A 17,657-nucleotide genomic window follows, 5' to 3' on the forward strand; every position below is an offset into this window, starting at 1 on the left:
CTTTACAGACTTTTGTTGTTTTCTGTCAAACATCAACATGAATCAGCCACAGGGGTACATTGTCCCCTCCTTCTTGAACCTCTCTCTCATCTCCCTCTCCATCCCACCCCTCTAGGTTGATTTATTTGCAAGGCAGCAATGGAGAAACAGACATAGAGAACAGACTTATGGACACGGGGAGAAGGGAGGAGAGGGTGAGATGTATGGACAGAGTACCATGGAAACTTACATTACCGTATGTAAAACAGATAGCCAATGGGAATTTGCTGTGTGTCTCAGGGGACTCAAACAGGGGCTCTACAGAGCCAGATTTTTCATTCTTCTCTTTCACCCTTATCAAGAGGCTCTTTAGTTCCTCTTCCCATAACCTTTATTATCTTCTCAAACATCATAATATTTTTTCATTCATTTATGGCTCTCCTCAGTAAGAATGCAAGTTCTGAGAACAGAGGTTTTTTATCTATTTTCTTCACTGCTGTTGCCACAGTACTTCAGGACCTGGTGAAGTAGGCACTGAAAATACCTGTGAAATGGATGAAATTTCCCTCTGGGTATTGCTTTGGCTGCAACTCATGTGTATGTTTAGCATTCTGGAAGAAATCAGTCCTATATATTCTGTAAACCATTTTCATTTCCTATGTCACACGTCATTTGCATGGGTTTAAAAATTCTTCAGTGTGGCCTCAGCGGGCTGATTATAGTTGCTTCTTAACTCTGTCAAGACCAGCAAACAATGCCTTATTTCACACCATCTGTTGTCTCCCTTTATGGCCTAGTTCATGGTCAATTTTAAAACTGTCTCAAGCATCTGAAACCAGCGTGGGTTTCAGATGCCTGGATGCAGCTCACATGTCATCTAGTCTGCCGGCTGTGAAGTTCACATTCCCACATTTTTTAACCTGACAGTTTATGACTAAGTAGATTATGTCCCAGTATTATGGTGTCTGGAATTCAGTTTAGACTGCTCCAGCGCAGATAACTAGGTGTGTTACGGAGTAAGGAACTCTCTGGGTGCAGTCAGCATTCTAATGAGGAAAACCATACAGCCAATGGCTACCTCAAGCTCTTTTACTAATTTCATCACTGATCAGCCTTATTTTACCGAAAATAATGGGTCCAACAGTAGCTTCTTACAATAACAGGTTAGAAAGGGGTTCTTACTGAACACTTAGTGGTACTAAGATATGATGGAGCTTGACTATATTAATCAGAGGTACTCCCCACTGCTGGACAGACAGGGTCAAAAAGGACTTAACCAGCAAGACTCTTGGGGTAGTGCCTGAGGCGTAACCCCAAAACAGCACTGTGTCCAGCCACTGGGCTGGGGGTGGGGGGGCAGTTTATGATGCTGAGAGGAACAAAAGTCTGCCCTTGTCATACTCACAACCACCTTGATGTGAAACTTTTTATGTAAGACGTGGCCAGGCCACCTAGAGAGAGAGTGCTGGAACTTCGTTAAGCTTACAGGCCTGGCTGTAGGAAGCGTTAGTGCCTGACTGCTAATAAAGAAAGAAAACTGTTCAAGAGCTGTGTGTGCTGCAAAATCTGGCCTGGGATCTAGTTTTACCCTCATCTGCTGGCAAGGCTGTGAGGCAGCAGCTGATTAACTCTCATCTGAACCTGGTAACTCGCGACCTAACAGAAATAACCCGGATGTTGGGCACCAACAACATGGCTCGGGCTGGGATCTGAGGACATTATGCACACTCTTCAGTTTCTCTTTAGGGGTCTGTCAGTTGTGCGGTCACATATAGGCTTCCCGTATGGTCCAGCGGTGAGGATTCCTGGTCTTCACCCAGGCGGCCCGGGTTTGACTCCCACTATGGGAACGTGGTAACTTGTAGGACTTCCCTGGTGGCTCAGACTGTAAAGCGTCTGTCTACAATGCGGGAGACCTGGGTTCAATCCCTGGGTTGGGAAGATCCGCTGGAGAAGGAAATGGCAATCCTCTCCAGTACTATGGCCTGGAAAATCCCATGGACAGAGCAGCATGGTAGGCTACAGTCCATGGGGTCGCAAAGAGTCAGACATGACTTCATTTTCACTTTCACAGGCTTCCCTAGTGGCTCAGACAGTAAAGAACCCACCTCCACTGCAGGAGACCCAGGTTTGATTCCTGGGTTGGGGAGATCCCTTGAAGAAGGGAATGGCAACCCATTCCAGTATTGTTGCCTGGATAATTTCATGGACAGAGGACCCTGGCATCCTACAGTCCATGGGGTCACAATGAGTTGGACATGACTGAGCGACTAACACAGCAACATGGACGGACAGCACTGGCACAGGACACACGTTCTCAGCTGTATTTTCTTGTTAGAATGATTAGCAAGGAATATCGTTCTTTGTCCCTTTTCATGTTTTCACCTTAAGTCTATTCTGGCTGACAGATATTAATATATGCCCATAATTTTGCTTGATATGTTGTCTTATGCCTTGTAAGTTTTTCCAGAAATATTTCTATTGTAAAAGACATGAAATATGTAACATTAGAGGTTGTAACAAACTGCTTTGAAGTCTTAACAAATTTTAAGATTATATACCGTATTATTTTAGATATTTATTTTTCAAAATGACCAGAACCCTTTGACAGGTAGAGATTTTTTAAATGCCAATCTCTTTAATTAAAAAAACAATATATACCAGAGACTAGGAGAAAAAATTTCCATACCCCTTTTAGACTTTGTTTTCTGTTCTGACAAATACTAAAAGAGAATGGGTTGTTGGGAATTATCTTAGTCCGGTAGTCCATTTGAGCTGCTGTAACAAGATATCATGGGTAGCTTATAAACAACAGAAATCTTTCACAGTTCTGCAAGCCAGAAGTGCAAAGCAGGTGCCAGTGTTGCTGGGTTCTGGTGACGGCCTCAGGGTTTCGGACGCCGACTTCTCACTGTGTCTTCACAGGGCAGGAGGAGCAGGGAGCCCTGTGGGGCGTCTTGAAACAAAGGCACTGATCCCATTCCTAAGAGCTCCACCATCATGACCTTGTCACCCCACAAAGGACCAGCTCCTAGTACCATCATATCAGAGGTGAGGATTCAAACATATGAATTGGGAGGCAGCGGGGGAAGCTGGGGGACATAAATATTCAGACAATAGCAGGAATTTATGAAATACAAGGGTACTAAGTAGGTATTTTAAGCCCAGGATACAATCACAGAAATAACAATAAATTATGTGGGAAAATTTAAAAGTACATCAAAAGGGGCAGAAATCAAAAGATGGGAAATGGATCTATAATCTGAATGCAAATTTCTTTAAATTCTGGAACTGTGATACTAAGAAGAAATGACCATGCTAAGTATAAGTAAATCATATGCCAGAGTGGAATTTCAAAATATAGTTTGTATTTCCAGCATCATGAAAAGAATCACTATAAGCATTACCTTAAAATGTTTTTATCAGAAATATAGTTTTGGTAATAAACCATCTGATAAAATTATATATAAACATGTAATCAGATATACTATACATATGTAATTTTAATACACTCATATGAATACTCTCTATGGTGTATTTTGTATAAAATAAAAATTAATTTTAGATTATTAAAAAAACTGGCAACAAGTTCACAAGACCTGACCACCTACCGGGTCAGCTCCCACGCTCACATCCTGCGCTGAAAAGCTCTCACACGCACCAACAGAGAAGCCCAGAGAGCCGGTCAACGTCCCTGCAAAATTTCTCCAGGATGTGGAGGTGGCCTGTGAGGTGCTACTGGAGAAGTCAGAGCCGCCTTTCTGCTCAGGGTGGTTTGGGGAGGGGGTGGGGGGAGGTATGGAAACCCGAATTGAAAGTTCCCCGTATGGTTAAAATGGTCCACGCCCCGCCCCACCTCCTCCAAGAAATGTTGAAAAAAAAATTTTTTTTTTAAATTTAAACGTTGAAAATCCCAAGCTTCAAGTCAAGTTTCATGTCAGAACTTTCAGCCAAAAAAAACCTTAATTCTCTTCTTTTACTTTCTAGGTTTATCACCAAATATCCTGAAGATACCGCTTTTCTTCTTTTAAAGTGGCCAATGTTTTCATTGCCTCTAGTTTTTCAACTCCAGTCTCTCTGCTTATTATTTCCACAAGGGCATCGTGGACATCCTTGGCCATATTCTTAGCATCTCTAGAAAAAAATGAGTAACAGCATTCTGTTTAAGAACAGGAACTGTGCACTAAATCCTCCTGCATTCACGAATCTCAGGCCGGGCCTGTGTCACCACACTGCAGCCCCCTCCATCTCTCTGGAAAGTGACCCTGAGGTCTCCAGGCACTGGTCACCACCACACCCCCCAGCCCAAGGCCAGGCCTTTGCCCAGGGACCACCAGCACATGCATTGCTGACCACCCCGTTCACAGCTTTGAGTCCTTCAGCAGGCTCTGAGCTCCAGGAGCAGCCGAAATCTTGACGTGCCTGAGGGCCTCACGCACTGGGCCCTCCTTGGCTCTGCCCTCCCTCCACTCTCAAGGCCTTCCTGGGGCAAGGAGTTCCCCTGAGAGTCTAAGCCTGCATGCCTGGCAGGCACACAGGCACACAGTTATCAACAGACACATCACTGAGAACTTGCTGAGGGCTGCCCCTTCTCGGTGCAGTTCCACGGCCCAGCTCTTTCACTGCAGGCCAGGCGAGGCCCCACGCAGCCCCCGCTGCACCGTGAGCACTGCTGCCCGGCTCTCCCACTGGGAGCGGTGGCTGGCACGGAGAGCACCTTGCCCACCTCCCGTCTCCAGACACCTGCACGGGCCGAAGCGCCGGCAGGCACTGTGACATCTGCGGCATGAGTAACTGCCAGACAGGACTCCACTGTGCTGGGAGCTGAACTCGCTCTGCCCCTTCCAGCGAGATTCCTTGAGAAAGACATAACGGCTGCTCCAACGTCCTCCTCCTGCTCTGCCCAAGCACACCGAGAGCACCTCAAGGCCACCCCCGTCCCCGCCCTTCCTCACGTCCAGGGCTCCAGCTACCACATCTCCTGGGCCCTGTGTCGTCTTCTTACTTGACTCTCAGCAGCAAAGGCTTCCCCTTGAGACAGTGTCCCCTGGGACGAGGGACAAGCTCGCACCTTCCTCGGTGGCTGTCCTCCTCAAGGTCCCCTTTGTTTGGTCCACACTAGAAGCCACGGGGCGTTCACTCTGAGCCCTCACCTCGGACCTCAGACCAGCTGTGAGTGTATCAACCTCACTTCACGGATGTGAAAGAATGAGGCACCAGTGATGGTGAAGGGTTACTTCTGGGCTAACATTTTAAGATCTCAAGTACCAGTTATTCATATACTTGTACATGTATGTTTGTACACGGACTTCACCTCCATTATTTTAGGGCTGCACTTAAAACTTCAGCCTAAATCTGACAGCACTCTCCTCTGCAAACAAAAGGAAGACCAAACACTTCACTAGAAGCTACATGAAAACATAAACCAACACAACATCCAGGAGCTCGGTCGTTTCTGACCTAAAGCAACTTTTTCTATCTGAGGAGTCATTAATGGGTCGTGAAATCAACTTAGGAGCCAAAGTCAGCTTTCTTTAAAAATGATACAACAAACAAATAGACATTATCAGAATGTATCACAGAGAGTAAGTCCAAAAAGTAAGTTCTGTTTTATAAATCTTTTCAATTATCTCCAGGTCATTATGCCAATATTTCTTTTTCTGTGTCAGTTTTAGAAATTAAAAAAAAAAAAGTGTAGTTTCTCATTTCAAAACTCCTTTTTAATTAGCAAACATTTTGAGTTCCATTAAAACACGTAGCTAGTTACTAAATTTTTTTTCCCCTATGGTGATCTTGGGTTTCTACAATGGCTCTTGTCTCAAAAAGTAGATGAAATGCAAGAATGACTCCTGGTGTATGTCAACTTTGACATTACAAATTATGTCTTAAGAAAAAAATCCTAAATTCACAATCTCAGTGAAAAGTGAAAGTGAAAGTTGCTCAGTCTGTGTCCGACTCTTTGGCAACCCCGTGAACTACACAGTCCGTGGAATTCTCCAGGCCAGAATACTGGAGTGGGTAGCCTTTCCCTTCTCTAGGGGATCTTCCCAACCCAGGAATCGAACCCAGGTCTCCAGCATTGCAGGCAGATTAATTACCAGCTGAGCCACAAAGGAAGCCCAAGAATACTGGAGTGGGTAGCCTATCCCATCTCCAGAGGATCTTCCTGACCCAGGAATCAAACCAGGGTCTCCTGCATTGCAGGCGGATTCTTTACCAACTGAGCCATGAGGGAAACCATTCTCAGAGTCAAAACCGAAGCTCTTTTCCTAGGTCGACTGCAAAAATCACACGTTTAGTATTCACTGATCAAAATCAATTAAACAATGAATTAGGCATAGCAAAAACAAACAGAGAAACCTAATTTAAAAGAGCACAGAGCAGTCTGCAATGCACGAGTTAATTTTCTTTTGGGATCTTAGCTCCCCAACCGGGGACTGAACCTATGCCCCCTGCAGCGGAAGTGTGGTCTTAACCCCTGGACCCAGGGAAGGCTGCGTGAGTTAATTTTCACTTTCTTTTCCTGATAACAACTTCTTGGCTATCGAGGGTACATAGAAATAGCTTTAGAACTTGTATTTCTATCCCTGTACTTGAGAATCAGATCTCCCACCCGTACAGGTCCGGGTCGTTAACCAATGGGCCCCTGGTTTCTTTAATGAACACCACTGACTGTCCCCACCCCCTGCACTCACCCACACACGTAGACATAACCGCTGTCCTGGAGGAGGACCCCCGCCACCTGCTTGCTGTGACGCTGGAGGCTGTCTTGAACATACTTGGCTGGGCCTTCCTCCTCCCCCACCGCAACATCTCTTGAGAAGGAGACTTCCAAGTGAGTGAGCACTCCACACTTAAAGAAGTGTCTGAGCTCGTCTCTGAAACACAATACGTAACGGGTCACTGGAAGATTTGTAATTTCATGTTGGAGAAGTCTGAGATGACAACTGTAGAGCATGGCAAAGCCTTACAACACAAGGGCTGGCAAGTACCTGAACAAATAATCCCTCTCCTTGTGTCTGCAGCCGAAGAACAGCCACGTGGCTCCAAAGTGGCCCCCTGGGTGTTGTTCCTGGAGCTTCTCTCTAAGGGGAAACGAAAGCTGAGGTCTGGTAGAAATAACAGGTAACAGCAACCTCTCTTTTTTTTGCCTCTCCAGGTAGGTCTATAAAACCCAACTCTGCAGTCACTCAAAGTCCGTTTACTGAATTTACACTTCATTGTCCACAGGGTAAGTCGGCCACTTCAGTGGACGCTAGAGAAAGTAAATTTACCTCTGGGCTGAGACATCTATGACCTTTATATGACATCTCCAGAGCAGGGGTAATTCAAATGACCACACTGTGAAACCTCAACTAATTTCTACACTAAATACTAGCAACAATCTTATGACTAAAAACTCTCAGTTAGTGTAATAGAAAAGAGGCACAGGGCTTTAAAGGTAGAACAGTCTGCTGTGCAATTTTCAGACATGGTTGACATGCCCCACTTTTTTGTTTTCTTAACAACACAAAAAAGAAAACTACACAAAGATTTTGCCCGAAGCATATTACTCCACCACCTGGGGACCGTTACGTAAGAATTGTTATTTTACACACAGGGAGAGAAGCACAATTTTATTTGTATCAGATAATTATGCCCTGATATGAAGATACATGAATTAATATTATTCTACTGAAAATTACTGGCGTTAGGGGTTTGACTTTGAAATGCTGAGTGTACTTGGGTCTTTGTGATGACCCAGTTAAGGAATAGATGGATGTTGGGAAAGGCTGAGGGCAAGAGAAGGGGGCAACAGAGGATGAGATGGTTGGATGGCATCACTGACACAACGGACATGAGTTTGAGCAAACTCGGGGAGATAGTGAAGGACAGGGAGGCCTGGCGTGCTGCAGTCCATGGGGTCACGAAGAATCGGACACGACTGAGCAACTGAACAACAACAACAAAGGAACAGATGGGGCAGCCGCACGTCAACACAGCATGAAGATGTGCTTGGAATCTGTCCCCAGCACTGCAGGGCTGGGCGGTGCGGGCAGTAAATACTATAGTAAAAAAGAAGTTCCAGCACAAAGCAAAATCTCTGGACGGTATTTTCACTTTTCCCACAGTGACAAGTTATGCTATGCTATCACACATTTCATAATAATTTTTTAAAATAAAAATTTTACAACTGAAGTCCAATATCCTAAAATCCCCAGAAGAAACAAACAAACAAAAAAACGCTCTATTATCCTCCCAGCCAGGTCCACGAGGGATACATACCTGTGTTGCAGGAAGCCAATGAAGGGGGCCACGCCCGCTCCTGGACCCACCATTATGATGGGGACTGAAGGGTCATTTGGTAAGTGGAAAGAGTTTGTGGTTCGAGGAGAAATGGATAGCTGAAACGTTAAGGCAATGCTCATAAGTTTGAAAAAAAAAAAAAAAGAACCTGAACAAAAGCATATATCCAAGGTGCTGTCTGCCAAAGAAATCAGAAAGTGAAACTTCCCCTTAATTTCATCACTTCCCCTTCCCCTTAGAAGCATCACAAAATTAAATAGCGGCATTAAATCGTACTGAAACCACAAACACATCTGTCAACGCAGAGAAATAAACAAGTCTGTCTTGTAAATTTTTTTCTTTCTAAATCAAAAGTATTTTTAAAATGACAGGGCTTTTTCCGAGGTAGAACACTGAATAAATAAATAAATAATGAGCTATTTTTCTAGGCCCAAAGTAGTGGGCAACCCATCATACGCATCATGAAGAAATGCACACACAAAATGAAGACAGGGTCCTTCACATCAGGACATAAAGGGGCAATGCAGACAAACGCCAAGAAGGGGTGAAGGGTTTAAGCGGAAACTAGGCAAGCGCGACAGAAACGAAGGGGCTGCCCTAAGGATGCCAGAGCACCACACGGCCTCTGCTCCTGTGCATCCAGGGTTTGCTGCAAAGCTAGACTAAGAAATGAGATACAGATAAAAATCTTTTTGCTACAATTTCAAAAGGGTTTTCTTCTAAACCATGTGCCAGGGACACTTACAAGGAATCAGCTTGTTAACATACTTGACTCTCAGTTTCACTCTGCCATATGCTTCAGTTACACTGAGTGATACTAACACTTAAGAATGACGGGAATCGTCCCTACGTTGCATACAGATATAATCGTATATATTTTAGCCTTTAATTCAAGGGAAGCTGTCTGAAGTTCATCCACAGGATGGACACAGCACTTTTAAATGGAGAGCTGGCAGAGTTGCGTCAAATGGCTGCTCTCGTTTTGGAGGGAAGCTGTGATGGATATTACATTAGCCTTATTCACTTGATTCATCCACCTAACAATTTCACTGAAGGTACTCAATATGACAAGCACTTAGGATGGAGAAATGAGCAAACCAAATCTATGTCGATGGGACGCATATTCTACTGTGTGAAAAAGACAATAAACAAACATTCATCTACAGAAAAACAGATAATAAGTTCCATGAAGCAGAATAAAACTGCTGAAGAGACCACACTCCCATGTTCCAGGGACGGGGAGGAGACGGGAGAGTACTAGTCGGCTCCTGCTGCACACCTCCAGGGCCTCAAAACTGGGTAGTCAATAAAAATCTGTTACAATGGGGAAGAAGAAGCGGGAAAAGGACAGGAGGAAAGAAAGGACGCGTGAGAGGCACCCACGCTTGGTGTCTGTAATGCAAGTGTCTCAGTATGCTGTCTTTAACTTTTTGGAGACCTGCTATTTCATGAGACCATGAAGTGACACGATACTTGCGTGTCAGCACTATTACTACAGCATTTCTTTCCAAAAGAGAAGTTTCTCGGTTCTCAAAATTTTGTGGAGGTAAGGAAACACACACAGTAAAGCACCTGTTTCAGGCAGCAGACTGGGAAAACACCAAGTTCAAGGGCAATTTTAAGCCCCAGTCTTCTCTTAAGCTCTCTCAAGTATATATCAGAAGCCTTAATTCCCCCAAGGGCTGTCAACTTTTTAATTTCAGTAACAGAGCAACCAAACCAGGAATAAGACATTATAAATGTCTTATTTTTCAAAACCATGGAAAAGACTTCATGATAAAGACTCAACTTTTTTTTTCGATTTCAACCATTCTTATGGGTGAAGAGGGAGAATGTAATTGTTCTCTTTGCATACAGTCTCAAATGAGATTTTGACAAGTGTGAATCAAAATATAAAACACAAAAGGTCTTCTGTTTACGAACGTGATGAGCAAGGAGTGAATACTGTACTGTATACAATTCATACTTTACACATTGAGGAAACACACGGACTATTTAATACTGAGTGAAAATTATGTTCTCCTAACTTTCCAAAAGACTAAAGCTCAAGTGTGGCATAGAGTTTCCTTTGAATGGTTTGTTGGTAACGAATGATGCAGGGGACATTTTTCCAACTAAGCAATGAACGCTTTCCACGTCACCAAAACTGCATTCTCCTCATACCTTGGGAGCCAGGGCTTTCTTGCCATCTACATGGTTTGCACACATGTACGGCTGAAGAATTGATTCAACCAAGGTGGCTAGCCAGCCCGTGCACACGCCTCTCCGAAGAATCACCTCCGTGGTGTTAGACAAAAACTCCACGATGTTAAAAATGAAATGAAGCTTCCCTGGGTGAAACAGACTTGAGCTGCAAAGACAGAGGCGAGTTTTTAAACTCTGCACCAGGACTAACACACACAGGCCAGACCAGGCCTTTTTTTATGCACTGAGGGGTATTTCTGTGTGCGCACTCTTCAGAGAACAGCTCTGCTGCTTGCTGCAAAGTCAGCCCTGCCCCCAGCATCCTGGTATCACTCAGGACAGTTTCTGGTTACCTGTGTGCCCCAAAGACTAGATGAGATTTATACAGAACCCCTCCCTCTCCCCTTCCTCCTCCAGCCCAGCAAGCGGCCAGGCACACCAATAAGGCCACAGGGGGAGGACTTGGACGCTCGCTAAGCAGGGACACGGTTCTGGACTGCAAGAGCCATGAAGATGCCACGCCCTATGCACTCTGGGAGGACGGGGGTCCAGGTCTGGTGTTCTTCACTCCTTATCACGTCTGCTGCCGTCTTCCACAAATCTGGTAGGTTTTCAGTAAATGGACCTGTAGCTAGCAAGGATCTGAAGGTCTGAGTTTCACTGTATTTTAGGAGAAAGATGCTACGTATGACGTTAATAAGCATCAGTACCTTGCGCAAGAGTACGGTCTGGGTTGGAGCTTAGGAAGATGTTCTAGAAAAAAGCAAAAACAGGCAACTATTAATTCACTCCTACTGAAAATAAAGTATATGTATACACGTAAACTACATGTAAAGGTCTGACTTCTAAGTGTTCTCTTATTTAAAATATTCAAAACAACTGTTGTTTCCGTTTTCATCATACTTTTAAGTACCTATACATTCACTGTGAGTAAGCAGACCATTACTAGATGCCACATCCAAATCTTAAAGACCAAACAGAATCCGTTTCCTTAATGTGAAGCCAGTAATTTCTACCTAAAGGCGTTTGGTTTTTTTAAAACAGCAAACAGGAATAAGAGTAAGGTCCACAAATGGGCTTCAGAGTCAAGGAACCAACTATATTGTTTTCTGGGGTGTCTCCAGAGTTTTCAGACTTGAAATACAATTGTGACTCAAAGATGATTAGACTGTGGAAAATACTGAGGCTGAAAATATTTTTCCTTATATTTATAGGGTTATAACAAAAAACTGGAGTGTAACGGTGAACACTCTTAAATCAAGTTACCCAGAAATCCAGTGATTTCAAGACACATAGGTACTCTTTCAAAAGGAGACTAAGAGTCAATATTTGAATTGTCCACTAATAAAACTCTGGAAATTTTTGTGTTCAGTATGTTATCATTTTGATAGTTATTTAGCAAAAATTTAGAAAGCCCTTTCTAAATGTCTTACAGTTGCAATGTCAGAATAAGATTTAAAAGAGGGCTCAACACAAACCCCTAGGTGTATTAAGTTTTCTCATAGACATTAGGAAATAACTGAAGTTTCTGTAAGTCTCAATTATAGAAACTTCTAAAGTTTATAAGCTGAAGCGTCTATACTTTGGTCACTTGATGTGAAGAGCCAACTCATTAGAAAAGACCCTGATGTTGGGAAAGCTTGAAGGCAGGAGGAGAAGGGGATGACAGAGGATGAGATGGTTGGATGGCATCAGCATCTCAATGGACGTGAGTTTGGGTAAACTCCAAGAGTTGGTGATGGACAGGGAGGCCTGGCGTGCTACAGTCCATGGGGTCGCAAAGAGTTGGACACAACTGAGGGATTGAATTGAACTATTAGCTCAAAAGAAAGAGGATAAGAGTGTTCATTTGAACAGGAAAATGAGAAGAGCAGCCTCACCACTTGCAGGAGGACAGAGAACACTAAGAAGTAAAAAGGGAGCACGAGCCTCACTTGTAAAGGAGCCTGACTTGTAAAGGCCTCACTTGTAAAGGAGCCTGACTTGTAAAGGCCTGACTTGTCAAGGAGTGCCCTTCACTGTACTCGGCATCACAAGGGACCTTGCCAGCCTAACAGGACAAAGTACAGTACATGCTTTCCTGTCACTATTCGTCACTGCAGGAAAACAGACAGGAGATGACAAAAGTACAAACATAGAAAGTATTAAATAACAAAGGTTTTAAAATCCTATAAACGCTTATAGTCACCATCCCCGGTAAACGTCTCCAAGTCCGGACACCAGATCCTTAAGGAAGATCTGAAACTCTCTTTTGCTGGAGTACAAGGACCAGAAGGCATGATCGGGACAAAAACCAGGGTGACCTTCTATCTGGATGCCTGTCTCCCCAAGTCCACACTCGGAGGCACCCTGAGTAAGGCCACTTGTTTATGCTGGGCCAGCACTAGACCCTTGGGCTCTTGAAGAACCAAAATCTGGACCTGCCCAGGTGGGACATTTCTGAACCCTGCTCACAGAGGGCACACTTCATCACACTCCGTCAATTATCACTATCCTTAAAAAAGATACTTTTCTTGGAAAGTTCATTTTTAGATAAAATTTGGCTAAGTGCTTTCTGAAAAACAGATTCTAGGCTGAAGGCTGAGTGAAAAAAGAGAATTACAACTGATTCTATTAATGGAGAAAAAGAGCCTGCTGCTGGGAAAGATTGAGGGCAGGAAGAGAAGGGGACAACGGCGGGTGAGATGGTTGGAAGGCATCACTGACTCGATGGACATGAATCTGAGCAAACTCCGGGAGACAGTGAAGGACAGGGAAGCCTGGTGTGTTGCAGTCCATGGGGTTGCAAAAACTCGGACACCTCTTAGCGACGGAATGACAATAATACTGAGAGATCAAATGACAGTGACAATGGTAGGAAAGAAAACTGAAAAAGCAAACAAAACAAAACAAAACGGGAGAGAGATCCTCTGACCTCAGGAAGGCAGTTCAGCTGGATAAGGCCCCAGGAAGTCCAGCCGTGAGACGCTTGCTTACTGACCAGTATGGAAACGTGCCCCCACAGACCTGCAGGAACTTGAGATGACCTTAGCACAGAGGGGCTGCCCGGGGAGGGGGCTGTGACGGCGGCCACTCACCGAGCAGGAGGCCGAGCGGAGGCTGGCAGGACGGGAAGGCCCGCAGCAGGTCGGACAGGCAGGCGCCGGCCTCCCTGACAAAGCGGGTGTAGTCGGCCGCCCCCTGCCTGCTGCACAGCTCCTGCAGCCGCCGCCTCTCCGCGCTGTCGCCAGTGTGGTCCGCGAGCGCGCGCAGAAATGCCTGTGGCCAAGAAATCAACAAGTCACCACGTGCTCTGTGGTCACAGCGTCAGAACACGGGGTTGGTGTCCACCTGGGATGTGCCCAACTATAAAAAAAAAAGGGAGTGTGGCCACCAGGAGTGTGACCGGGAAAAGGGTATTTCGTTTCATATTTGCTCTGATGGCAGCCCATCGAAGTGGGAAGACCCATTTTTATTTTTTGGTCACCTTCCCTGTATCTTAAACTGACCTAATCAGTCATAAGTATGGTCTCAGGTTACATGACAGCTATATGTGAGTAAGCAGGAAGTCAAGTCTCCCAAGCAAACTTTTTTTTTTTTTTAATATTTATTTATGTAGCATCTAGTTCCCCAGCATGTGGGATTTAGTTCTCTGACCAGGGATTGAACCCAGGGCCCCTGCATTGGGAGCCCAGAGTCTTAGCTACCAGACCACCAAGGATGTCCCTCATTAACCAAATGTTTTTATCTCAGGACACAATACCTGTTCCTGTCTTAGCTGATGACTACAACCTGGATTTCGACACTTATTTGAGCACCATTAAGAGCTTTTTCTGGCAGGCACTGGGTACAAGAGGACACCTAACTTGCCCAAAAGGCTTCACAGGAGAGCGGGAGCAACAACGCTCCCTGAAACAGAGTGGGCACCACTGCATCCCAGGCCCGGACGCCCTTGACGGGGGTGATGAGATCACATTCCCGTGGGGTCACGGGTCTCCACCGACTAGCCAAGAATCCCTGCCCAACCTACCCAGAGACCCACCAGCTACAGGAGCGCAGGAGCTTACCAAGAACACTTCCAGCCAAACTTTCTCAAGTCAATAAACCCTCCTAAATTACAGGCTGAAACAGTAGCATATTTCTCATTTTACACTTAACAGAAACTTCACAGTACTAATAAAGGGAATACTGTACTACGTGGAGAACAAGTTGACAAACGTTACTAAAACTTAAAATCTAAATATTTTTAACACAGTAATTGTACTCCAAGGAATTTATTTTTAAAAGAAAATTTAGACAGGTGTATACAGATGCAAACAGAAGGTTGACCTAAATGGGTTTTTAATAGTGAAAAACTGGAAACAATGGACTGTCCTTAATCAAATCAACAAGTATAGCATCTTTTAATAAGATCTCCAGTATGTTTCCACGTTGGGATATGCAAACTCATGATTTCTTTTTAATAAAAGAAGGTATGTTACAGAACAGCATATATACTAACAACACAAATCCAAATGTTAACTGCAGTGTGACAGTGGCTCAGTCGTGTCTGACTCTACATCCCCATGGACCACAGTCCACCAGGCTCCTCTGTCCTTGGGACTCTCCAGGCAAGAACTGGAGCAGGTTGCCATTTCCTTCTCCAGCGGATCTTCCCAACCCAGGGACTGAACCCAGAACTCCGGCTTTGCAGGCAGATTCTCTACTCTCTGAGGCACCGAGGGAAGCCCTGTTAACTGCAGGGGTCTAATTAAAAAGCACTTTTGCTTCCTGTATTACTTTTGTGTCCAGACTTTTTACAAGCATACTGCTTTTGCAGTAAGACAAAATACATTTGTAAATATACACATTGTGAAGTTTTCAGAGATGGTAGAGTTGAACTAAAATTGTGAAATTATGCAGGAAATTTTCATCACAGTGCATCGTAAATTTACTCAAATTATACCTAGGACTAAGTCTCTCTATTGAGCTCACTTCCCGAAGACTATAAATGCAGTCAGCACCTTAATAAAACAGAGAATGAACACTGCAGTGTGAGCAGTGTAACGTGATCATGTTTTTATTCACTGGCAATACAAGTTCGGTAAAACAGCTTGCAGAGTTCACCCATTAACATCCCTCAACAGGGCCAGAAAAATGGCGGTGGCGGCGGCACAACACGGACACCTAGTGGGTCTCCACCCCCAAGCCTGTCTCAGCGTCAACACGACCCTTCGCCTTTCCCTCAAGAATCTGACGTAATAAATTAACTACCGACTTTTACACAAAAAGGGGTCTTCCCAACCTTACATGAGTGACAGGTGAGGGAAAGCCCCACTCCCCAAGCCTCCTGTCAACTAGAGAAAAAGTGTCCGTGCACAGCTGGAAAACCCATGTCATCGAGGGCCACTTTCATCCCTGGTTACCGCGCAACATCGAGTTAACGTCTAGTAAAATAAGATTAAGGAAAAGCCCTACTTGAAATTCTTGTTTCAAAAGAAAACATAACATTTCAATACAAGAGCAATTTTAAAATATTTGTCCATGACATCACAAAGACACAGCATGGCTTGGGAACTATTCTGAACACAGGCTATGAAGACCACATTTTCCAAGCCTTCAAATGATTGAATAAGCTCTAGAGAGACATAAGCATATTTTTAAGTAGATACCAAAAGAACTTAAAAAAACAGTACCTTCTTGGGAACGGCTCGTATTTCGAGGCACCAGGTGAGAAGGAACTGGAGAGAACACCTCTCAGGTACGTGCTGGGGCAAGGCTGCGCCTGTCCAGGGAGATGCGGAAGAGTTCACGACAGAAAATAAAGATGTTTCCAACCCCTAGAAACACTAACAGCTGTAATCTTTTACACTGTAGGGCTATCAAAGTACAGTATGACTTTGGTCAACGTTTATTCAGTCAAAAGATTTCCTCAGCAAGAGTGTGAAAGAAAAATCCACTTTACAAAAACAATTTTATTAATTCAACAGTATTACTATATCAGCCATACCTATGAAATCTAGGTTTACCAAACAAAAGGAAGGGAAATTATCTAAAACCAAAGAACAAAAAAGCCCAGGAATCGAACTGGGGTCTCCTGCATTGCAGGTGGATTCTTTACCAACCGAGCTATCAGGGAAGCCCCTCCAAAAGATGGCAGTGGTCCCATAACACTACCTGTCTTCCTCAGAAAGAATTTTAGAGCTGCCTGAGCTCTAGTTCCAGATTCTAAGCAATCACTGAAAAATAATTTCCCTTAATCATGGAAAAAGCAACTATTTTCATGTATTAAATAAGCAACAACAAATAGGCCATGAGACACAAACATGAAACAACTACCTTTTTTTTGGCCACGTCGTGCAGTTTGTGGGATGGTCTCCCACCAGGAATTAAACCCGGGCCCCAGAACTGAAAGCCTGGAGTCCTAACCACCAGGGAACTCCCAACAAAAAGCAGTTTTTAAAACAGATTCATATAATATAGTTTTTCTGCATGACAACTCTAGTGTGCTAACTCAGAAACAAAGCAATGCTGACTGAAAAGAAACAACCTAACATATTGGCTCAACTAACCAACCTGCTTTTCTGAAACCACAGTTATATTCATCTTTGTGTTTCCCAGATTGCTGTAAGCTTGCTGATGTCTAGAGTTCTGGAAAAGTTGATTCTTCAACTTCATTTTTAATGTTTGTAAGCATCCAGTAAGCATAAACTCGACCACCACCTCATTCAGGGTAACTGACTCGCCCAGGGCACCTGCTGGGGATGCTAAGGACTCCCACCCAAGACCAGCGAGCGCCTGTGTCCCGCCCTCAGGCACCCGTGCAGACTTGCCCTGTCACCCCCGTGCCCCCAAGGATGTCCGGAGCAGTAAGACACAGGGCTGCACCTTTCTTCCTTGTGTCTGCCTTAATCGTCACGGCGACATGGTGCTCTCTCCTGTCTGCGAGCTGCAGTCTCTGCAGCAGGAACTGCACTTCAGAGTCGCTGTTGGGACAGATCACATTGAAGGCATCTCCAGGCTGGTAGGAAAAATCTGTTTTCTAGAGAAGAACCAACACGAAATTAAAAAATGCCACATGAGTTAAGAGTTTTAGTTGTGGGGCAACCAACACAGTTTTTCTTATATGAACATTTGAACATACAAGTTCGTTTTTTGCAATTAGAATTATTTTGTTTCTAACAAATAAGACCAATTAACTAAACAAGCATACTTTTATTAGGAGTTATTTTTTAAAAAGAAATTTTGTA

At 44.3% G+C, this 17,657-nt stretch overlaps 1 protein-coding gene across 3 annotated transcripts in view; it reads right to left on the reverse strand.

Moving 5' to 3' along the window:
- Positions 1-2,544: 2,544 nt before the first annotated feature.
- The window catches only part of MTRR (5-methyltetrahydrofolate-homocysteine methyltransferase reductase), a 32,985-nt gene continuing 17,872 nt past the window's right edge, over positions 2,545-17,657 (reverse strand). For all 3 annotated transcript variants that reach the window (XM_061393888.1, XM_061393886.1, XM_061393887.1), the window contains 9 exons: positions 17,296-17,449; positions 16,104-16,192; positions 13,527-13,707; positions 11,160-11,202; positions 10,429-10,615; positions 8,245-8,363; positions 6,972-7,064; positions 6,675-6,857; positions 2,545-4,113 (listed from right to left, as the gene is read on the reverse strand). In XM_061393888.1, the coding sequence (XP_061249872.1) occupies positions 3,972-4,113; positions 6,675-6,857; positions 6,972-7,064; positions 8,245-8,363; positions 10,429-10,615; positions 11,160-11,202; positions 13,527-13,707; positions 16,104-16,192; positions 17,296-17,449 (1,191 nt within the window). In that variant the 3' untranslated portion in view covers positions 2,545-3,971. The remainder of the gene's footprint in view (positions 4,114-6,674; positions 6,858-6,971; positions 7,065-8,244; positions 8,364-10,428; positions 10,616-11,159; positions 11,203-13,526; positions 13,708-16,103; positions 16,193-17,295; positions 17,450-17,657) is intronic.

Source organism: Bos javanicus, chromosome 20 (genome assembly GCF_032452875.1).
Source record: "Bos javanicus breed banteng chromosome 20, ARS-OSU_banteng_1.0, whole genome shotgun sequence".
NCBI lineage: Eukaryota > Metazoa > Chordata > Mammalia > Artiodactyla > Bovidae > Bos > Bos javanicus.